This window comes from Salmo salar, chromosome 16 (assembly GCF_965601325.2).
Source record: "Salmo salar chromosome 16, fSalSal1, whole genome shotgun sequence".
Lineage (NCBI taxonomy): Eukaryota > Metazoa > Chordata > Actinopteri > Salmoniformes > Salmonidae > Salmo > Salmo salar.
The window spans coordinates 66,342,788-66,365,804 of NC_138306.1; the positions used below are offsets into that span (position 1 = coordinate 66,342,788).

The 23,017-nt window shown below is 42.3% G+C and overlaps 3 protein-coding genes across 3 annotated transcripts in view; 2 read left to right on the forward strand and 1 right to left on the reverse strand.

Annotated features, from left to right (window-relative positions):
• Positions 1-2,316, forward strand: part of si:ch211-246m6.5 (von Willebrand factor D and EGF domain-containing protein) — a 45,710-nt gene extending 43,394 nt beyond the window's left edge. The window contains exons 34-35 of the mRNA XM_014150096.3: positions 1,576-1,673; positions 1,891-2,316. Coding sequence (XP_014005571.3) covers positions 1,576-1,673; positions 1,891-1,911 — 119 coding nt within the window. The 3' untranslated portion in view covers positions 1,912-2,316. The remainder of the gene's footprint in view (positions 1-1,575; positions 1,674-1,890) is intronic.
• Positions 2,317-7,514: 5,198 nt separating this feature from the next.
• On the forward strand, positions 7,515-10,179 carry LOC106574296 (transcription factor 15). The gene is made up of 2 exons (XM_014150095.3): positions 7,515-8,323; positions 8,550-10,179. Exons 1-2 carry the CDS (start codon positions 7,823-7,825, stop codon positions 8,580-8,582), a joined length of 534 nt encoding a protein of 177 aa, XP_014005570.1. The 5' UTR covers positions 7,515-7,822; the 3' UTR covers positions 8,583-10,179.
• Positions 10,180-11,870: 1,691 nt separating this feature from the next.
• Positions 11,871-23,002, reverse strand: LOC106574295 (eIF5-mimic protein 2-A). The gene is made up of 12 exons (XM_014150094.3): positions 22,811-23,002; positions 21,970-22,043; positions 21,687-21,863; positions 21,356-21,450; positions 21,141-21,206; positions 20,852-20,987; positions 20,440-20,549; positions 15,117-15,287; positions 13,813-13,959; positions 13,099-13,237; positions 12,765-12,887; positions 11,871-12,647 (listed from the first exon to the last, which is right to left on the reverse strand). The coding sequence occupies exons 2-12, from the start codon at positions 22,031-22,033 to the stop codon at positions 12,616-12,618; spliced, it is 1,260 nt and encodes a 419-aa protein (XP_014005569.1). The 5' UTR covers positions 22,034-22,043; positions 22,811-23,002; the 3' UTR covers positions 11,871-12,615.
• Positions 23,003-23,017: the final 15 nt, after the last annotated feature.

The window sequence follows — 23,017 nt, forward strand, 5'->3', positions numbered from 1 at the left end:
TTCTGTCTCCTTCCCTGTTATGTGTGTCTAGCGTAGGCCAGGTCTCTACTTAAATGACATTGTTAGGTATAGACCAGAGGCAGCTGGTAGAGGAGGCTGGTGGGAGGAGCTATAGGAGGACGGGCTCATTGTAATGTCTGGAAGTCAAACCTGTGGTTTGCATATGTTTAATGTGTTCGATACCGTTCCATTGATCCCATTCCAGCCATTACAATGAGCCCGTCCTCCTATAGCTCCTCCCACCAGCCTCCTCTGGTGTTGACTCCTGAGACCAGTTCTACACAGTCCTGGGCTGGTTTATGATACCAATGAGAAACTGATTTAGACAGTGGTTATTCCCCCAAAGTTACCGCTGATAAAAATCTTTATTGACGTTTATTTTATTAATGCATTTATTTTCTAAGGGGGAAGATCAGCTTTAATAATGCAGATTGATTGTGGCTTTCGTCAATGTAATTGTCTGCATTATTTCCAATCCCCCACATATTTTGGGGGAAAATATGAGAAACATGTATGTATGTATGTATGTATGTATGTATGTATGTATGTATGTATGTATGTATGTATGTATGTATGTATGTATGTATGTATGTATGTATGTATATTTTTTTTCAAATATATTTTCCTTTATTATTTTCCCCTAACCCTACCAATAACACTTAGGCTTCTACTTCCAGCTTTTACATACTATATACATTTTATGGACACAGTATATTTTGCAATAGTTGTCTTTTATTGACGTTTATTGCCAGTTTCATATGTCTCTAAAACGTCCCTCGTCAGCCCACTCTCACCACCCCCATGCTTAATTAAGAAGCTCTCCGTTAACAACTTTTATCACCTGGTCCACGTTAACCACGTTAACAATCAGCTGTGTGTTTGTTACACACACAAACACTAACAGCTACGTCTCATCAGAGTGTCACTAATAGTTCCTGCTTAAGCTCGTTCAGCATCCCAGCATTAACCAGCCAATACGTGACTTTGAAGAAAGACTCGGGAGTCATGAGAGAAGTACTTAACTCCCTTTGAAGTGAAGTCACCGTCCGTAAAGATGATTAATCATTTCTGTTTACTCTGCCTCAGCCCTATTTATTTATTTATATCAAACCACTAATAGCTGTAAGTAAATCTCCCAAATATACGGCGCAATAAAATCTATAAACTCAGAACAAGAAGCAGAGAGAATTCAGTCCACACAGGGCTATTCAAGTGTATAGTAAAGTAATTTCTGTCATAAATTCAAAGGCAGACTCCGTCACAGTGTACGCATTTAGCTATGCATGGTAATGATTCAGCGGTTTGATGGGATGATTATGGTAACTGTGTTGTCATGGCTCCATTTTGGCCCTTCTCTGGGACTTACCCAGAATCCTCAGGGTGGTAATATGAGTAGAGAGAGAGAGATTAGTGTCAGCTCTGTCGTTATGACGGTGTCGTTATTAGGATGCGAGGCTGATTTAGGACTTGTCCCTCACCTACTGCCTCTCTCTCTCACTTTCTCTCTTCTCTGCATTGTCATTTTCATTTCAAATTTGTCATTCCCACATTGTGATTTCTCTATAATTTCTACAGCACTCTGTGAACAGAAGTGTCTTTATGGGAGCCGCTGTATCCGCCCTAATGTATGTGCCTGCAGGAAAGGGTATTCAGGGGTCCTGTGCTCCCATAAGGTAAGTATATACATCACCCCAACATTTACTGTGACTGGAATCAAGAGAGGAATTGGGAATATAATTTGAAAGCTGAGCACCAAGCTTACGCCTGAAAGTCAGAAATCTCTTATTGATGGGGGCTTTTCCAGCTTTTTGCATTTGCTGGTCCATTTCAAAGACTGTGTGGATGCACGGGGGGAATGAGTGTGGCCAAAATATGTGTGGTGTTTTTCAGCTCCCAATTCCACGAGGCTAATGGAGGACTTGGAGCTATGTACTGAAGAAGCTGGGCTGAAACAAGACAATGAAACTCCTAATGGAACTACCACGCTGAATATTAGGATGCCCAATGCCCATGGTAATTTGTAATATATGGCACAATTCCAAAGATTATGATCTGTACATGACCAATATATGTATAATATTTGTATAATTTTTTTTTTCTTAGAACCAATAATACTGTATTTTATCAATTAAAGTCTGACTTTAAAAAAAAAATTCAATACCATCAAACTAAAAAGTCACTTGGAATTGTTATTTATTTGGTTGTCTGATGTTTTATAATTTCATACTGTTGTATATATAGGTTATAGGTTTTGTATTACTCACAAATAAAACCCAGGCAATGTATGATATTAAAGTCCATTTGTTATATACAATACATAGTCTTGATCCTCATTCTGCATACAATCATTTCTTAAAATGTGAGAAGAAATGTGGTTTGTGTAATGTCTATATTATTTAAACAGAGAGTCACCATTGAGATCAGGGTCTCTTTCGCAAAGGAGCCCTGCACATACAATTCATAGACCAAATCAAATGAAAATCAGAAAACAAACTAAAATACAGCACAACAAACAATCAAGAAAACAGCCACATTACTCAGCAAATAGTTCCCCAATCAATATTTACATTTTCCCAAGCGGCATCGGAGCATCCAATTGCAGTCTATTTTGCAGTTGGTTCCAGTAATGAGGTGCATTAAAACTAAAACCTAATTAAAACGAAAACCTAATTTGGTGGAGCCCTGAGGAATCTCAAGAGTTAACCAACCATGTGACCGGGTTTGGTATCTCATGTTTTTTTAATATATATATACATCAACAACAAAGTTAGGTAAGTTGGAAGCTTGTGTAGTAGGGATTTGTGAACAAATAGGGAGTAATGAATTGATCTATGGGACTTTAATGAGGACCAGCCGACCTTTTGATACAGGATGCAGCGGTGAGTATTAAAACTGTCACCAGTGATAAAAACAAATGGTGCAATGATAGACAACATCCAAAGGTTTAAGAGTAGTGGCTTCTGCAATGTGATAAACGGTGTCACCATAATCAAGAACTGGCAAGAAGGTTGACTGTACAACCTGCTTCCTGCTATTTAGGGAGAGGCAAGATCTATTTCTTAAAAAGGAGCCCACTTTAAATCTTAGCTTTTTAACGAGCTCGTCCGTATGTTTTTTTAAGCAATAACACTTTGTCAATCCAAATGTCCAAGTATTTGTAGGTGGGAACCCGATCAACGGGAGAACCGTCCAATTAATAAATATGTAGTCCATCTGAAACATTCTTGTGAGAACTAGAGAACAACATATATTTAGTCTTGCCCACAGTACAAGTTTTAAGCCAACCAGGGCTTTCTGTAAGGTAACAAGGTCAGATTACAGCTCTAACATACAAAAGGTGTGATGGGTCCGCACTTTGCAGTCTTCTTGTACCTACACACTGAAGAAGGCTGCAAAGCCATAATGTCTGTGTAGGCTATCCCTGATTCAGTGAAAATAATTAAAGAAATTAAGTAAGCTTTATGCAGCATCTTTTTGAGTGCGTACCATCATATCTTTTGTTTGTCTGAATTCACGGGTTTTACATACCAGCCAAGCTTCTGAGAGAGCGTGATGGTCCCCTTTTGCTTTGTGCAGCTCTAACAAAGCCTGGTCAACAGTTGGGGCAATGACGTATAAACTCAGCAAAAAAAGAAACGTCCCTTTTTCAGGACCCTGTCTTTCAAAGATAATTCGTAAAAATCCAAATAACTTCACAGATCTTCATTGTAAAGGGTTTAAACACTGTTTCCCATGCTTGTTCAATGAATCATAAACAATTAATGAACATGCACCTGTGGAACAGTCGTGAAGACACTAACAGCTTACAGACGGTAGGCAATAAAGGTCACAGTTATCAAAACTTAGGACACTAAAGAGGCCTTTCTACTGACTCTGAAAAACACCAAAAGAAAGATGCCCAGGGTCCCTGCTCATCTGCGTGAACGTGCCTTAGGCATGCTGCAAGGAGGCATGAGGACTGCAGATGTGGCCAGGGCAATAAATTGCTATGTCCGTACTGTGAGACGCCTAAGACAGCGCAACAGGGAGACAGGATGGACAGCTGATTGTCCTCACAGTGGCAGACCACGTGTAACAACACCTGCACAGGATCGGTACATCCAAACATCACACCTGCGGGACAGGTACAGGATGGCAACAACAACTGCCCGAGTTACACCAGGAACGCACAATCCCTCCATCAGTGCTCAGACTGTCCGCAATAGGCTGAGAGAGGCTGGGGTGAGGGCTAGGGCCATTCCCCCCAGAAATGTCCGGGAACTTGCAGGTGCCTTGCTGGAAGAGTGAGATAACATCTCACAGCAAGAACTGGCAAATCTGGTGCAGTCCATGAGGAGGAGATGCACTGCAGTACTTAATGCAGCTGGTGGCCACACCTTTTGTTCAGGGACACATGTCTGTGGAAGTGGTTCAGTTTTCATTGTTGAATCTCCTGTTCAGACAAATATTTACACATGTTAAGTTTGCTGAAAATAAATGTAGTTGACAGTGAGAGGACGTTTATTTTTTTGCTGAATTTATAACAGTGTTGTTTACATACAGATGAATATTACAAGTTTTAACAGATATACCATTGTTATTTATATAAATAGTAAAGAGAACAGGTCCCAGTACCGATCCCTGTGGTACACCTTTTGTAATATCCATGAACAATTTATGATGAAATACGTGCATACCAAACCGTTTATAAATGAGGCCCCTGGTAATTATGCAGTGAAGGAGTTAGGGGGACAGGGGTTAGAGGGATGCCTACCTAGCCCAGGGGCCACAGACGTTCACTGTGTGAGTCCCTGGAGGTGGAGGATGAGGAGGAAATGGGGATTAACAGATAAAACCATCACCAAACTGCATCACCTCTGAGCCAATTATGACAGGCTATTCTGCTCTAGCAGCCTTTTGTCTTTGGTTTTCAAATCTCATTAAAATCAGTCTTAGTTGCCCTGTTTGAGCTCAGTAGGATTAGTCTTTTTGCAAGTCAGTTGGTGTTTGTGTAGCTTTGTTCTAATCCCCCATACTCTGCATACTGGCAGATAATTCTAGTTCAACCCAAGCAAGCAGCCTCTGCTTTTGAAATAGTGTTCAGAATAATTCTGTGGCAATCTCACTAACTCCTGGATGGTAAATATCACGGGAAAGCCTGAGATCCACCCTCAGTGATTGTCTCTCACGGTTAAAACTTTGAGAAGCGAAACAAACTTTGTTAGGGAAATTACTGTTGTATTCTCTGCTGTTTATTCCTCACAAGATGCTAAAAGATATTAGTTTATGGTAATGTGTTTATTTTGGAACAACGGAATTGCTCACATTAAATAGAAACGCTGTTCATTTTGTCACGGCACTGACAATGTATCTTCCTTTCCAACAAATTCAGTTAGAACCTTAATTTACCTTTCTGTGTCTGTCTGAATGTCTCTGTCAGATCCGTCTCACTTTACCCCTACCTATATATACATAGCTACCTCAATTACCTCTTACCCCTGCACATCGACTCTGTACTGGTACTGCCTGTAAATAGCCATGTTATTTTTACTCGTTATTGTTATTTGTTATTCACTGTGTTGCTATTCCTTGTGTCACTATTTAAAAAAAAAAATGTTTTAACTCTGCATTGTTGGAAAATGACCCGTAAATTAGCATTTCACTGTTAGTCTAAACATTTTGTTTACAACGCATGTGACAAATACAAATGTATTTTATTTTATTCTCTCTCTCCCTCTCTTTTCAACCTGTCTTTTGTTAGTCCCCAGGCTCATTGTCTGATCTATCTAAACCCTCCATAGTTAACAATAAAGTGTACCTGTACACATCTATGGGTGGTAATCAAAGTGATTTGGGAAGTGCAAAGTTTCCCAATGTTGCATAATGGTCCAGAAGCAAAGGGGAGAAGCAGCTGCTAATGTTACCCTACTACATGAAAGAAGAAGCCGAGCTACACCTAACTACACCACTCTTTTAGCACCGACAGACAAGCATGTAGACCTGCACCTTGTTCCTTGAATCTCTCAGCCCCCTGCTCTCCCTCTCCCTCTCTTTCTCCTCTTTCCTCCTCTCTCGCTCTCCTCTCTCTCCCACCGATCGTTCCCTCTCCTCTCGCTCTTCTCCCTCTGTCAGAAGTGTTAGTGACAGAGCTGCTACGTCAAAACATGTCACGCACTTGTCACTAGTAAGTCTCCAATGTGCTGTCTCACACACACACAGCCCACACATGGCTGACACAGCTCCGTTCCTGTGGATGTATGCCCGTGCCCACCTACACAAAGAAAGGCTGTCAAAAGTACTTCTGTCAAAATGGCTCATAGTAATTCCACACCAGTGCTATATTGCCATCTAGTGATGACATGCAGTCTATTGCTATATAACCCGTAGTGTAGACCTGAAATACTCAAACAACAACTTGACAAAGAACATACAAATCAACTCCCCTAATGTTTTATATTTTCATTTCCACAGTATATTGTTGCATTGATTAGCTCAGTTGGCCCTTTGAAATCATTCAAACCTACTGATATGTAATTGCTGTGGTTATAATTCTCTTCACACAACTTACATTGCTCTCAGGAACACTAAAACTATTGTTGGTATCAAGACGAAAATCTTGGTATGATGATCTTAAAGTTTACTGAAGTAACACTATATAAGTGACTTGTACATTCACAGATATTTATATCAAGGCTAAAGATGGCACAAGTTATGGAGAGACTGCCATGGGGTGGAGGAACAGCTGGAGGGTGACTGATACACCTGGACTACTCACTCACGGTCCTGGTCGGAGAGCACTGAAGCTGGTGTCATGACTCTAAGACCAAGGAGTAATTCCTTCACTGGGGGTTTGAACTGAGTTTGAATTTGAGTTCTGAGAGTTGTTGACATGCTGTAACGAAGTAGCACTTCTCCCGAAACACTTCACCAAATAATACTGACAGGATTTCTAGGAACACACATCCTAATGTGAACTATGCAGCATGTTCTAAATATCAGTCATTTGACTGACACAGTGGCCTAGCGTAAACCGGGGGAATGTTTTCACTATGTCAAGATTTGCATTGTCATCTTTTCGTGACCTTTGGTGACCTTTGCACACACCGCGTGCAATAGAAGTTTGTGCAAATGTGTGTATGTTGTTGAGGCTTCAGGTAGTTAGACCGGCATTTGAATCAGCGGGAGAAGCTGAACGACCTCCAGGAAGCAGGAGATAAGAAAATTAAGGTTCGTGATGGAGGGAGTAGAGAGTCACAGCACGACCATGTGTTTACGTGGGCTGAGAGTGGGAGAAGGTTAATGTAGTGCATCTGCAGTCACACTGTCACACCCCGACCCCTCAATGCTTGCAGATCTGAAGGGGCTGGATAAGTATAAGCAGTGTAATGGTCAAGCTTCCACCTTACAGATCTGCAAACATCGAAGGGGTTAGGGGTCAAGGTGCCAAGGGGCAGGGGTTAGGAGCAAAGTGGGAGTGTGCTGGCTCACAGTGGGGGGTTATATATATATATAAACCTCAAGCACCCAAAGAACCACGACCGGTGGCTTCTCATCTCCAGCCTCCACCTGTCTTTCCTTTTCCAGAGGCCACATGCATGGTGACCGGGCCCAGAAAGGATCCGTTATTCAAGAAATGGCATGATGGTCTGCCAAGGGGATGGCGTGAGCCCAGTTAGCGCAGGATCCCCGCACCCCCAGTCACCGGATCACACGGCGGCAGCTGGTCCCAGGTGCTATTTTCACTCTGCATTTATAAAGCAGTCGCCATGAAACAGACACAGGAGCAGAGCCAGTCCCAGACCCCAACTCATTCCCCCGCCTTAGACACCCAGCCAGGTCCACCATGAAGTCCACAGGGAGCGAACAGGGTGCCGCGCCGGACGGTTTCCCCTCCGACCTGGACGAACTGGATAGCGGAAGCGAGGAGAGCTCCGACAACAAGTCGACGGGCGGCGGCTGTAGCCCCCAGGGAGGGGGCCGGGAGAGGGCCAGGCAGAGGGAGAGGGGGTGCAGCAGGCGTCTGCAGGGCGTTAGCAAACAGAGGCAGGCAGCCAACGCGCGGGAGCGGGACCGGACCCACAGCGTGAACACGGCCTTCACCGCGCTGCGCACCCTCATTCCCACAGAACCAGCCGACAGGAAACTGTCCAAGATCGAGACGCTACGCCTGGCGTCCAGCTACATCTCCCACCTTGCCAACGTGCTGCTGCTGGGGGACGAGTGTTTGGACCGACAGCCCTGTCTTGGGTACCACAGCGTCCTGCAGAGCAGCACCAACATCAACAGCAGCAGCCCCGCGCTCAGGCCCATATGCACTTTCTGTCTCAGTAACCAGAGGAAAACGGTGAGTCCTCAAAATAAATCAGTATATTTTGGTTGACAGGCTGTGGGCTATCATAGAAGGCTGCATGTAATCTCTATAAAATAAAATGGATGGGATTTGGCTACATTTAGATAATGGGTCAGTACTTTATTTAAGATTGGAGCAATTCCATAACAGCCATCCCAATCAATAGTATTTCAATGGTTTTATTTCAATGTAAACTACTACAATTTCTCTACCCTGACAGCTCAGAGATGGAGGAAAGCCCACAGCCATCTGACATGGTCACGCACTACTGTCAATACAAGGATGCAACAAGGATGCATACCAAGTCACATGGATGTTTACATGTACCTACGAGTGGAAGAAAAAAAACTATATAACTTTGTACATATTTTTGCAAAATCTTAGGACAAAAAAAACCCCACCGAAATGCACTTTCCGTTCACTACATGTGCGTTCTTTCCACCGTGTTTTGGTAAAATTGTAACTCGAGCGCAATGTGTAAGGTTCCACCTGACAGTGGGCTATTTCGGTATCAGAAATAGTAAGCCCTAGCGTCGCGCTCCTAAAAAACAGTCTGGCCTCCCCCATGCAGCCAGTCACATGGTTGTAACCCAATCCTAGGCCATGCAGCGTTTCGTCAGTGGAGTAGTGGACTGTCAGTGGAGTAGTGGACTGGTTGGCTTGTCTCCTGACTGACTCATCTTTTGCCAACTGAGGAGAGGGTGCCGTGCTTGACAATTATGAATTCTAACTGCCATTCAAACTCAATTCAATAGTCCCAAATACACTTTGGTAGCAGTAATATTTAAATTTATTTTAACCAGGAGAGTACACTTAGTAAATGAATATAAGCCAATTCTTTCGAGGGAGTCTTAATTTAAATGGGGGAGGCAAAACAACAATATACAAAATATAAAATGTGCTTGAATCCAAATATGAAGTGCTATATGTCGGCCCCGCCCACTAGTACAGCAGAAGCAACCAGACTTGGTGTTTACAAACTTTACCACAACATCAAGTCATATTCCATGTCAAATGTAACATGGTGTAGATCAAAAGAAAATGTAACATACATATGTAAACACTGCTTTTGGGAGTTCAATGTTATACTGTATGTTGAGAAATGTTTACTTGCATGTATTGCACAAGCCTTTTCACAATTCACAAACACACAATAGTTCTGCATGTGTTTGTGCAGTATTGGTTGCACCTTTGAAGGCCCAATGCAGCTGTTTTTATATCAATCAAATAATTTCTAGTTATCAAAATACCTTACTGTAATATATTTCCATTCAAATTGAAAAAAAAAAATGGCTTTTTAGCACAAAACTTTCTCAAGTTTGCTAGGACTGTCTGGGAGTGGTCTGAGTGGGAAGGGTAAACTGATAACTAGCCGTTATTGGCAGAGGGGTTTGGAACTCTTTATTGTCATGGTCTATTAACCAATTTACCACATGGTGATGTCACCATGGAAAGCCAAAACTCACAACCATGGAAACCTGCTGATCAGAAGGGCCTGTGTAGATTGTATTTTCAACCAGCAACTATCAGGAAATAACACTAATCAAATGTTTTCACACTTTGACAGTGTTAGTTTCATCAGCCGTTGAACAATATAATTTAAAAGACAGGAACAGAATTGACTGCATTGATTTGGGTATATAATAAATTACTTCAAAATCATGCAAAATAAAAATACGATCTTATTTGGATGAATTATCCAAAACAAATAACGATATTGCACACTGACTGCAATACACTTTTACCTCAATGAAGACCTCTGAATATATTAACCTAATAGAATTATAGGTCTACCTCCAAGTCTATTGTAATGTGTAACATTGTTGTAAACATACTTGAATTTCTCCTAACTTATGTAAGACAATTGTCCTCTTCACATTGCAAACAATGAGAAGCTGTTGTACAATAAGTAAAAAATATATTTGACTTGTAAACAATCATTAAACTACTTTCAAAATAAATATTGGACTAATGAGTTGAATGTGCATGTAAAATACCTTCTTAGGCCAAGTTTACACAGGGAGTCCAATTCTGAACTTTTCCCACTAACTTGACCAATCAGCTCTTTAGTCAATAATTCTGATCTGAGTCTCTGATCCACCTCTACGCAGACGACACCATTCTGTATACTTCTAGCCCTTCTTTGGACACTGTGTTAACTACCCTCCAGACGAGCTTCAATGCCATACAACTCTCCTTCCGTAGCCTCCAACTGCTCTTAAATACAAGTAAAACTAAATGCATGCTCTTCAACCGATCGCTGCCTGCACCTGCCCGCCCGTCCAGTATCACCACTCTGGACGGTTCTGACTTAGAATATGTGGACAACTACAAATACCTAGGTGTCTGGCTGGACTGTAAACTCTCCTTCCAGACTCAGATCAAACATCTCCAATCCAAAGTTAAATCTAGAATTGGCTTCCTATTTCGCAACAAAGCATCCTTCACTCATGCTGCCAAACATACCCTTGTAAAACTGACCATCCTACCGATCCTCGACTTCGGCGATGTCATTTACAAAATAGCCTCCAACACCCTACTCAACACATTGGATGCAGTCTATCACAGTGCCATCCGTTTTGTCACCAAAGCACCATATACTACCCACCACTGCGACCTATACGCTCTCGTTGGCTGGCCCTCGGTTCATACTCGTCGCCAAACCCACTGGTTCCAGGTCATCTACAAGACCCTGCTAGGTAAAGTCCTGCCTTATCTCAGCTCGCTGGTCACCATAGCAGCACCCACTTAGCATGCGCTCCAGCAGGTGTATTTCACTGGTCAACCCCTCTCCTTCCAGTTCTCTGCTGCCAATGACTGGAACGAACTACAAAAATCTCTGAAACTGAAAATACTTATCTCCCTCACCAACTTTAAGCACCAGCTGTCAGAGCAGCTCACAGATCACTGCACCTGTACATAGCCAATCTATAAATAGCCCAAACAATTACCTCATCCCCAACTGTATTCAGTTATTTTGCTCCCTTGCACCCAAGTATTTCTACTTTGCACATTCACCTACTGCAAATCTACAATTCCAGTGTTTTTAATTGCTATATTGTATTTACTTTGCCACCGTGGCCTTTTTATTGCCTTTACCACCCTTATCTCACCTCATTTGCTCACATTGTACATAGACTTGTTTTTGTACTGTATGTTTGTTTTACTCCATGTGTAACTGTGTTGTTGTATGTGTCGAACTGCTTTGCTTTATCTTGGCCAGGTCGCAGTTGTAAATGAGAACTTGTTCTCAACTTGCCTACCTGGTTAAACAAAGGTAAAATAAAATAAAAAATTGGGCAAAAGATCAGAATTGTGCTGCCTGTGTAAACAGAGCCTTAGAAAATCACTCAAGACCAATTCCTGTAAATTGTGTAGTATATTAAATCAGGTTTACCCAGTAATAACATTAAGCTGTGTGTGCATTTGGGACCTCAGGTGGAGTTGTATTAGTACAGCAGGCACCTAAGTTTAGTAATTGATTGTAATGCTACACACCAAACATACAAGAAATGTATACCATAAATAAATCAGAACAATATGAATTTTAGTCATCTTTATTTCTTTAAAAAATTATTGGTTTAATCAGATTAAAGAAATTAACCAATATTACTTAGCTGGCATTGCATCTTCCAGAGAGGATGTCAGTCAGGTCAAGAGGTGGTTCTACCAAGATGAGTCACTGCCACAACGTTCATCCGATCACCAATTCAACTGTTCATTACAGGTTTGTCCAAAAGGCCAAAGGTCAGGAAGGAGCTAACATGAGGATAGGGCTACCGGTAAATCCTTTGGCGAGAAGGCAATGACTTGTCATTTTAGGGTGCCTTTAAGTCACATAGCAAGAAGGCGCACTACTGCAATATTAACAGATAACCCTGATACTGCTCTATCAGACTGGATGCAGCAACATCAATAGAGTATCTTAATCAAGTGGAATGTTCCATTTCCAAAACACAGAAGGCATAATAGTAATACTAATAAAGGGGGTTCATTTCTGCTTCTTTCCAAACAAATCAACACTTCATTTGTTAATCTTATGATTGAGGTTTTAATTCACAATACGTGTGAACTATTAAGGGTAAGTTTAAAACAAAACGTAATAAGGAGTGTACTGTTCACATCACAGCCCTTGAGTTAAAATGTAAATGTTGAAGTTGGAGAGGGGTGAAAGAAAACAGAAGGTAAAATAAGAAAACAGGACTGGGAGAGACTAGCACTTCAGTAACAAAAACATTCTACTGCTCCTACTGTGCCGTTTAAAATGCACGTGGAGGGTCGAGTTCTCAGTTCTCTTCTTCGTCCTCGGACTCAGACTCTGGAAGACACAAAAGAGTCGACTCAAATCAGAACATTAGAATTTACAGGAACATGAATATTAAGATAACTTTTTCAAAAAGGTGACCATTTACTATTAAACGCCGTTTCTTTTTACCTTCCTCTGCATTTTTCAGCCACTCAACAAATTTCTTCATCTGCTCGAGGAAAACACTCTTTCCTTTAGCAACGTGGGCCTCTGCGTACCACTTAAGAATGGCCTCTTCACTCAAAACATCCGCTGTGTTGGGAGAGGGGGCAATAACAAGGAATATAAGAATGTTAGGTCAAAGGTAATGAGAGCACACCATAAAGGGCACACCATGGTACCTAATGAACGTACCTAAATGACATGTCACATGACAGCCATTGTTCCCCCCCCACACACAGGCTGGATCCAAAATGGCACCCAATTCCCTTTATAGTGCAATACTTTCAACCAGGGCTCACACCTTTGTAGAGGAGCACCACAATCTTCTGGAAGGCCTTCATGAAGTGAATGTTGTCATAGCAGTACTCCTGGATTTTCACCAGCAGGATGATCTCAGAGGCTCCCTGGGAGGTGAATGCCTTCAGGAGAGGACTGTATTGCTGTGGAGAAGAGAGAAAGACAGGGGGTTAGGGTAATGGAGGGTTAGAGACTAGATGATCTCAGAGGCTCCTTGGAAAGGTGAACACCTCCAGGAGAGGACTATTGCTGTGGTGGAGAGAGGACCAATTAGTTTCCATTCATCCAATCTTTATTTACTAATATGCAAGTCAATTAAGAACAGGTTCTTAGTTGCAATGACAAGATGTCAGGGGCAAGCACAGGAGCAATATAAGCACCTACATTTACATTTGAGTCATTTAGCAGATGCTCTTATCCAGAGCAACTTACAGGAGCAATTAGGGTTAAGTGCCTTGCTTAAGGGGACATTGACAGTATTTTCACCAAGTCGGGGAGCACAAGGTGGTTGACTGGACTAAAACCAGCCAACTAAAACCTAATCACGCTCCAATCTGGCCCATATTACTACCGCCCCACCCTCCTCTTCCAATACTATACAGTTCCAGAAAACACTGATCTGAAGTTAATTTAGCAGCAACTAATTTAACCTTCATCTAGGTTTGTCTCATTGAGAAACCGGTTCAAGACCGCAGAAATCTAGTTACAAAGCATTTACCTTCAAGTGTTTGATAGATTGTTCGCAGACCAGCTCTTCCTTCTTGTTCCATTCCACACAGCTCATGACACTGGACCACACGATTCCGATCATCAGTTGTTCAGAGATGCTGGTCTTCTTCATCTCCTCCCTGACGTAGGCAATTATCTAAACACAGCAGGGAGCATGTCAATGAACAATGCCCAGCTATCAAGCATATATACACTGAACAAAAATATAAATTCAACATGTAAAGTGTTGGTCCCATGTTTCATGAGCCAGAAAAAACAAAAAACAGATATTCTCCATACGCACCAAAAAACATATTTTAATTAGTTTACTTCCCTGTTAGTGAGCATTTCTCCTTTGCCTATGTAATCCATCTACCTGACAGGTGTGGCATATCAAGAAGCTGATTAAACAGCATGCTCATTACACAGGTGCACCGTGTGCTGAGGACAAAAGGCCACTAAAATGTGCAGTTATATCATACGTACACAGTTGTCTCAAGTTGAGGGAGCGTGCAATTCGCATGCAGACTAGAGGAATGTCCACCAGAGCTGTCGCCAGAGAATTGAAAGTCAATTTAGAGAATTTTGCAGTACTTCCAGCCTCACTACCGTAGACCATGGTGTAACCACGTGAGCCTAGAACCTCCACAACCAGCTTCTTCGCCTACGGGATCGGTAGAGACCAGCCACCCGGAACGCTGATGAAACTGAGGAGTTTCTCTGTCTATAATAAAGTAATTTTGTGGAGAAAAACTCATTCTGATTGGCTGGGTCTGGCTCCCCAGTGGGTGTGCCTGGCTCCCGAGTGGGTGGGCTGATGCTCTCCTAGGGCCACCCATGGCTGCGCCCCTAGTCATGTGAAATCCATAGATAAGCCTAAAATGAATTTCAATTGACTTATTTCCTTATATGAACTGTACAGTGCAAAACTAGTTACTAGACCATTTACTCAGTACTTTGTTGAAGCACCTTTGGTAGCGATTACAGCCTCTAGTCTTCTTGGGCATTATGCTACAATCGTTGCATGCTAGGAATACGGAAACAAATACTAAATTGTTGACTACTTAAATACACAAGTGAATTTGTTTCAATACTTTGTCCTTTAAAAAAAGTGGGGACTATGTACAAAAAGTGCTGTAATTTCTCAAATGGTTCACCCGATCTATGACAACACCCTCAAATGAAAGCGGACAGTCTGCACTTGAATCTGTCATTGTAATTCAAATACCAAGTGCTGCATGCAGTAGAGTCAAAACAACACAAATGTGTCACTGTCCCAATACTTTTAGCCCACGGTATAAGAATAAGTCTCACATCTTTGAAGTTGTCCCCACGGGCCATCATCTCTTGGAGCTCTTTCTGCAGCTCCTTACGGGACCCGATGGCCTCCTGGTTCCTGGCAAAGTCTGACAGCTCCTTCAGTCCCGCATCAGTGAAGTACTTTGAAAAATGCTCACAGCTCCGCTTGTTGGCAGGAAAGAGCTCCTGTGACAGATATCGATACAAGTAATTAGTTCCCATTCAATATTTATTTTGTTTTAAATCTAAAGGCCTATATAAAAACTTAAGCTGGTTTAACAGACAATCTCCATGGAAGGTTTTTAGACTACGACTAGACTTGAAGGGATAGTTCACACAAATTACAAAAGCATACTTGATTCCTTACCCTGTAAGCAGTCTACGGATAAGGTATGACAGAAATCCATGCTTTGGTTTAGTATCCCTCGCACCATTTCAACACGCTAACATTTCAGCATTAAAAAGTCATGGGGCCAATTAGCATTCTTCACACATCATGTCCAAATCATCCAAAAGTATCTAAAGTTGATTGTGAAGCTCAAAGTCACTTATAGATGGTTTGAAAATGGTGTGAAATGTTTAATATCGGTCCCACGACTAATGGGATGTGCCACAAAGGCTAAAATGTTATCGTATGGAAACAGTGCCAGGGATACCAAAGCATAGACTGCATAGAGCAGGTGTCAAACTCATTCCATGGAGGGCCTAGTGCCTGCTGGTTTTTACTTCAATTAAGACCTAGACAAGCAGGTGAGGGGAGTGCCTTACTAAATAGTGACCTTAACTCAATCAAGTACAACGGAACGGTGAACGGCCGAGTGTCTGCAGGTGTCCGTGGAATTAGTATGACACATGGCTTACAGGGTAATCAAATACAATTTTATTTGTCACATGCACCAAATACAACAGGAAATAGACCTTACAGTGACATGCTTACTTTCAAGCCTTTAAACAACGCCGTTAATAAAATAAATAAAAGTAATAATTAAAGAGCAGCAGTAAAATAACAATAGTGAGGTTATATACAGGGGGTACTGGTACAGAGTCAATGTGCGGGGGCACCGGTTAGTCGAGGTAATATGTACATGTAGGTAGAGTTAAAGTGACTATGCATAGATAATAAGTAGCAGCAGCGTGGGGGGGGGCAAGGCAAATAGTCTGGGTAGCCATTTGATTAGATGTTCATGAGTCTATTGGTTTGGGGGGTAGAAGCTGTTTAGAAGCCTGGGCCGTACCCTCCGTAGTGCTATGCGGTCGGAGGCCGAGCAGTTGCCATACCAGGCAGTGACGCAACCAGTCAGGATGCTCTCGATGGTGCAGCTGTAGAACCTGAGGATCTGAGGACCCATGTCAAATCTTTTCAGTCTCCTGAGGGGGAATAGATTTTGTCGTGGCCTCTTCACAACTGTCTTGGTGTGCTTGGACCATGTTAGAATGCTGGTGATGTGGATGCCAAGGAACTTGAAGCGCTCAACCTGCTCCACTACAGCCCCGTCAATGAGGGCGTGCCCAGTCCTCCTTTTCCTATAGTCCACAATCATCTCCTTTGTCTTGATCACGTTGAAGGAGAGGTTGTTGTCCTTGCGCCACACGGTCAGGTCTCTGACCTCCCTATAGGCCGTCTCGTCGTTGTCAGTGATCAGACCTCCCACTGTTGTGTAATCGGAAAACTTAATGGTGTCGGGCCTGGCCATGCAGCCACGACTGAACAGGGAGTACAGGAGCATGCACCCCTGAGGGGCCCCAGTGTTGAGGATGTGTTGTTGTGTACCCTTACCACTTGGGGGCGGCCCATCAGGAAGTCCAGGATCCAGTTGCAGAGGGAGGTGTTTAGTCCCAGGGTCCTTAGCTTAGTGATGAGCCTTGAGAGCACTATGGTGTTGAACACTGAGCTGTAGTCAATGAATAGCATTCTCATAGGCGTTCCTTTTGTCCATGTGTGAAAGGGCAGTGTGGAGCGCAATAGAGATTGCATCATCTGTGGAGCTGTTGGGGCGGTATGCAAATTGGAGTGGGTCTAGGGTTTCTGGGATAATGGTGTTGACATGAGCCATGGACAGCTTTTCAAAGCACTTCATGGCTACTAATGTGAGTGCTATGGGTCGGAAGTCATTTAGGCAGGTTACCTTAGTGTTCTTGGGCACAGGGACTATGGTGGTCTGCTTAACTTCTCTAGGGTAGGGGGCAGTATTTTGACGTCCGGATGAAAGGCGTGCCTGTAGTAAACTGCCTGCTACTCAGGCTCAGAAGGTAGGATATGCATATTATTAGTAGATTTGGATAGAACACTGAAGTTTCTAAAACTGTATAAATGATGTCTGAGTATAACAGAACTCATATGGCAGGCAAAAACCTGAGATTAATCCAACCAGGAAGTGTGGAAATCTGAGGTTTGTAGTTTTTCCAAGTGATTGCCTATACAGTGACTTAGGGTTAATTTTGCACTTCCTAAGGCTTCCACTAGATGTCAACAGTCTTTAGAACACTGTTTCATACTTCTACTGTGAATAGGGAGAGAACAAAAGCTCCTGGAAGTAGACTGAGAAAATGACATGAGCTCAGAGGCGAGCGCTCCCGTGAGAGTTAGCTGTGCTCCTTTTCTTTTTTGAAGACATTGGAATTGTCCGGTTGGAATATTACTTAAGATTTATGATAAAAACATCCTAAAGATTGATGCTATACATCGTTTGACATGTTTCTACGAATGTAAAATAACTTTTTTTTGACTTTGTCGTGACATTTTGCACACGCTTCCTGCATTTGGAGTAGTGGACTAAATGCGAACAAAAAGGAGGTATTTGGACATAAATGATGGACTTTATCGAACAAAACAAACATTTATTCTGGAACTGGGATTCCTGGGAGTGCATTCTGATGAAGATCAAAGGTAAGTGAATATTTATAATGTCATTTTTGTCATTTCTGTTGACTCAAATGGCGGGTATCTGTATGGCTTGTTTTGATATCTGAGCGCTGTACTCAGATTGCAAGATTTGCTTTCGCCGTAAAGCTTTTTTGAAATCTGACACAGCGGTTGCATTAAGGAGAAGTGTATCTATAATTCTTTAACTGTTGAATATTTTAATCAACGTTTATGATGAGTATTTCTGTAAATTGATGTGCTCATTCACCGGAAGTTTTGGGAGGCAAAACATTTCACGCCAATGTAAAATTGTTTTTTTGGATATAAATATGAACTTTATCGAGCAAAACATACATGTATTGTGTAACATGAAGTCCTATGAGTGCCATCTGATGAAGATCAAAGGTTAGTGATTAATTTTAGCTGCATTTCTGGTTTTTGTGACGCCTCTCCTTGCTTGGAAAATGGCTGTGTGGTTTTTCATGTTTAGGTGCTGTCCTAACATAATCTAATGTTGTGCTTTCTCCGTAAAGCCTTTTTGAAATCGGACAATGTGGTTGCATTAACGAGAAGTGCATCTTTAAAGTGGGATTTAATAGTTGTATGTTTGAGAAATTTGAATTATGAGATTTTTATTGTTTTGAATTTGCCGCCCTGCTATTTCACTGGCTGTTGAATAGTGTGTCACATACCCCAGAGAGGTTAAAACATGTTTGTATTACAGACTCGGACAGGCTGAAAATGTCAGTAAAGACACTGCCAGTTGGTCAGCGCATGCTCGGAGAACACGTCCTGGTAATCCGTTTGGCCCTGCGGCCTTGTGAATGTTGACCTGTTTAAAGGTCTTACTCACATCGGCTGCGGAGAGAGTGATCACAGTCATCCGGAACAGATGATGCTGTCATGCATGTTGCAGTGTCACTTTCCTCAAAGCGAGCATAGAAGTTATTTAGCTCGTCTGGTAGGCTTGTGTGACTGGGCAGCTCTCGGCTGTGCGTCCCTTGTAGTCTAATAGTTTGCGAGCCCTGCCACATCCGACCAGCGTCGGTGCCGGTGTAGTACGATTCGATCTTAGTCCTGTATTGACGCTTTGCCTGTTTGATGGTTCGTTGGAGGGCATAGCGGGATTTCTTATAAGCTTCAAGGTTAGTCCCGCTCCTTGAATGAGGCAGCTCTACCCTTTTGCTTAGTGATGATGTTGCCTGTAATCCATGGCTTCTGGTTGGAGTATGTACGTAGTCACTGTGGGGACGATGTCGTCGATGCACTTATTGATGAAGCCAGTGACCGATATGGTGCACTCATTAATGCCATCGGAAGAATCACGGAAAATATTCCAGTCTGTGCTAGCAAAACAGTCCTGAAGTTTAGCATCTGCTTCATCTGACCACTTAAAAAAATATATATATTGACCGGGTCACTGGTGCTTCCTGCTTAAATTTTTGCTTGTAAGCAGGAATCAGAAGGATAGAATTCCCTCTCTCTGGTTGCACATTTAACATGCTGATAGAAATGAAGTAAACTGATTTAAGTTTCCCTGCATTAAAGTCCCCGGCAGAAGGAGCACCGCCTCTGGATGAGCGTTTACCTGTTTGCTTATGGCAGTATACAGCTCATTGAGTGCTGTCTTAGTGACAGCATCGGTCTGTGGTGGTATGCAGGCTACGAAAAATACATATGAAAACTCTAGGTAGATAGTGTTGTTTACAGCTTATCATGAGATACTCTACCTCAGGCAAGCAAAACCTTGAGACTTCCTTAGATATCGTGCACCAGCTGTTTACAAATATACATAGACCGCTACCCCTTGTCTTAAGAGAATGTTGTTCTACCCTGCCGATCACGTGTATAACCCGCCAGCTGTATTAATCATGTCGTCATTTAGCCATGACTCTGTGAAACATAAGATATTACAGTTTAATGTCCCGTTGGTAGAATATACATGCTTTTAGTTCATCCCATTTATTTTCCAGCGATTGTACATTGGCTAATAGTACGGATGGCAAAGGCAGATTAGCCACTCCTCGCCTGATCCTCACAAGGCATCCCGATCTCCTTACGCGAAATCTGTCTCCTCCTCCTGTGAATGACGGGGATGAGGGCCTATTCGGGTGTCTGGAGTAAATCCCTCTCGTCCGACTCATTAAAGATGAATTCTTAGTCCAATTAAAGGTGAGTAAACGCTGTGCTGATGTCCAGAAGCTCCTTTCGGTCATAAGAGACAGTAGCAGCAACAACATTATGTACAAAATAAGTTACAAACAATGCGAAAAATCAAACAAAATAGCAGTTGGTTAAAAGCCAATAAAACATCAGCCATCCTCTCCAGTGCCATTAAATGTTGTAAGGAAATGTATATCATTTTGGAGAACTATCCCTTTAATCTGTGTTGAGGAAACCTCCTCTTACTCTTCTATATGTATTGGTATCCTTGGAGAGGGACCAAAAATATAAAGTAAGGAATTGTAGCTTTACCATCAGCCTGTTGTCCATGCTGACTTTGCGGAGAGCGACAGCAACAGCATTGATGTCCCTTTCATAGATCCAGGACTTGAACAGTTTGACAGCAAAGGCTGCAGATACTCCTGCAAACAGTGATAAAGCAACAGTCAAAGCAGCAGGTACCCTGCAATGAACAGCACTCAAATCACTATTTTGTATGAACTAAAAACATGTTCATTTCAGACACATTGGGTTCATACAAAATGCATGTATTGCCTGAATACTGTGTCCATTTCAGAGACCATTTAACAAAAAGGTGAGTTTCCAGTGAAGAGAGCCATGTTCATTTGGGGCAACCGTAACCAAACATTTGGAAAAAATGAAAACAAGCAGCTCTCATTGGACAGGTCCAGGTAAAGATAGTGGTGGGCTGGCAGACACTCACCCTCTTTGACCACGTTCTCGTTGAAGAGACTTCCAATGACGGCGGCTGATATGTTTCCATTGGCCAACAGTATGCCAGTGAGCATAGCCAGCTTGTTGCGTTCTGATTCAGTGAACCCTTTTAAAAACAGCAGCAACTGCGGAGTAGATAAAACAATGAGCCTGCAGGGTAAATGTTTTAGTTCTTTGTTGTGAAAATAAAATATCCCATTCAAACAGTTTATGCAGGGTCCATTGTGTGTAACATTCAGTGCCAACTGCCAAGCAGGAGTTCAAACGAACTGTCTCACCTTCTTGATCTCCTCCTCAAACCCTTTCTCCAGGTACTTGTAACGCCGGATCAGCTTGTTAAAAACCTACAAGTCCAAAACAAAGTAAGATGTGACATTGTGGTAAATGTGTTATTATACAGCATTGATTAGCTGGGTAGAGCTTCTTGACAGATGCATCTCTGTAGTTGGATATAGATACTTTGCAGTAATAAACTTTTTCCACATTCTCTTACCTGAGCATATGCTTGCATTGTCTCAAGGTCCTCTTGTGCCGTGAAGAGGCAGAACTCGGTGCGGGTCAGGTCGTCAGATATACTTCCTCCTGGGGCTGCAGACAGGTGAAGGGGGAGAAAGAGTGTCAGTGCGCTGATCTGGACAACAGCAGCTTACCAAATGGAATGGAAACTGACTTCCAACACTAAACTTCCTCTAAAACTTTCCTTGAATCCTTGTTCCTTCTCAAAACGCTTTGTAGAATAAGGTCAGATGGGTGGGACTTTGGAAAGAGGCAAGGGATCCCTGAAAGCTACTGACTTTCAACACTACTTAAAGATCTGTACTCACCAAGCATTCCGCCAGCCACCAGGATATCAAAGAGTGTCTCTGCATACCGGCGGTAGTCAAGCTTGGCGCCAGAGGCATCAAGGAATTTTGCAACAGCTTCCAAATCAGATCCAGTTTGATTCAAGCCTTGTACGATACTTTCTTGAAACTGAGTAGGGTCAAATCTCTCCTTTTCATCTGTTGAAAAACATGTCATAATTTCACCGCCGGTACCATTTTGACATAGCTAGATGAACCAAACAAGTAGTGGCAAATTGGTCGACAATGAAGATAACCAACTTACCTCTTTTCCTCGTTTTGAAACGCTGGCCGGTTAGCGTTGGCTTTTGCTGCTTTTGATTATTCATAAAAGACACTCTGGATGAGAAAAGTTGAACATTAACGTCTGATTGCGCACCGTCAAGATAATTAGTCAACATTAGCAGGCTATGTATAGCTAGTTGGAAACGTGCTCTGCCCAACAGGATTTCTGTAACGTTAGGCCCATGCGAGAGCTATGCTATGTCTTGTTCTGGCTATATTGTAGCTAGCTAATTAGCAAGCCACATCTGGTAATTTGGACATTTTTCAAAGTTGACATTAACCTGGCTTTGTCATGATGAATATAAAATACAATCAAAATGTACTTAGGTGAAGTTAGTTAACTAGCTAGCCTGCTTAGTTACCATCCAAGATGGTAGGCTTTAGTATGAGCACCGGGACCTTCCGGCCATGAGCCCGTTCAGACAGGCCTTGCTTGTTCGTGTGGCACCTGCGAAACTCCCATAGTAGCTAACTTTAGCTAACAAGCCACAATTTCCTGTAATGCTAACAAAACTTGGAACAAAGGACGTCGATATTCACGTCTGATTATCAAATATCATGGGCAACTAAGTGTCTCTACAGTGGGTAGATAAATAAAGCCTGTGTTTCAACGTGCCATATCTACAAAGTCAGTTCTTCCGATATGATAGCCAACGTTATGTTAGCCATTTAGTTTGTTAGGTAGCGAAGTTGTGCTTGCTAACTAACAATGCAGGAAAAAGATATCTAGCTACAATACTTTGCTAGCTAGCCAATGTTGGTTTAAACAGACGTGTAGATTACATTGTCAACCGAATGTGCAAAATATGCAGGTCACCTACCGAAATGTATGCAGATAAAAAACGGTTAGAGAAAGAACAAATTCAAAACACCCGAATTCAGTCCTATCGACCTAACAAAAATACCCTTTCCAGAACCAACTAATGACCAGTTTTCGCAAGTACGCATGCGTATTTAAATATGGCTCTATGGTGTCACTATCTGGTCAGGAGAGCTGACTTTGTGTGGGGGGGATATATGTAATGTTT

Coding starts and splice junctions, on each gene's coding strand:
- LOC106574296 (XM_014150095.3), top strand. CDS start 7,823: ATGAAGTCCACAGGGAGCGAACAGGGTGCCGCGCCGGACGGTTTCCCC. Junction 8,324..8,549: donor TCAGTAACCAGAGGAAAACG/GTGAGTCCTCAA, acceptor CTACCCTGACAG/CTCAGAGATGGAGGAAAGCC.
- LOC106574295 (XM_014150094.3), bottom strand. CDS start 22,033: ATGAATAATCAAAAGCAGCAAAAGCCAACGCTAACCGGCCAGCGTTTC. Junction 21,864..21,969: donor TTTCAAAACGAGGAAAAGAG/GTAAGTTGGTTA, acceptor GTTTTTCAACAG/ATGAAAAGGAGAGATTTGAC. Junction 13,960..15,116: donor GTGGGGACAACTTCAAAGAT/GTGAGACTTATT, acceptor TGCTGTGTTTAG/ATAATTGCCTACGTCAGGGA.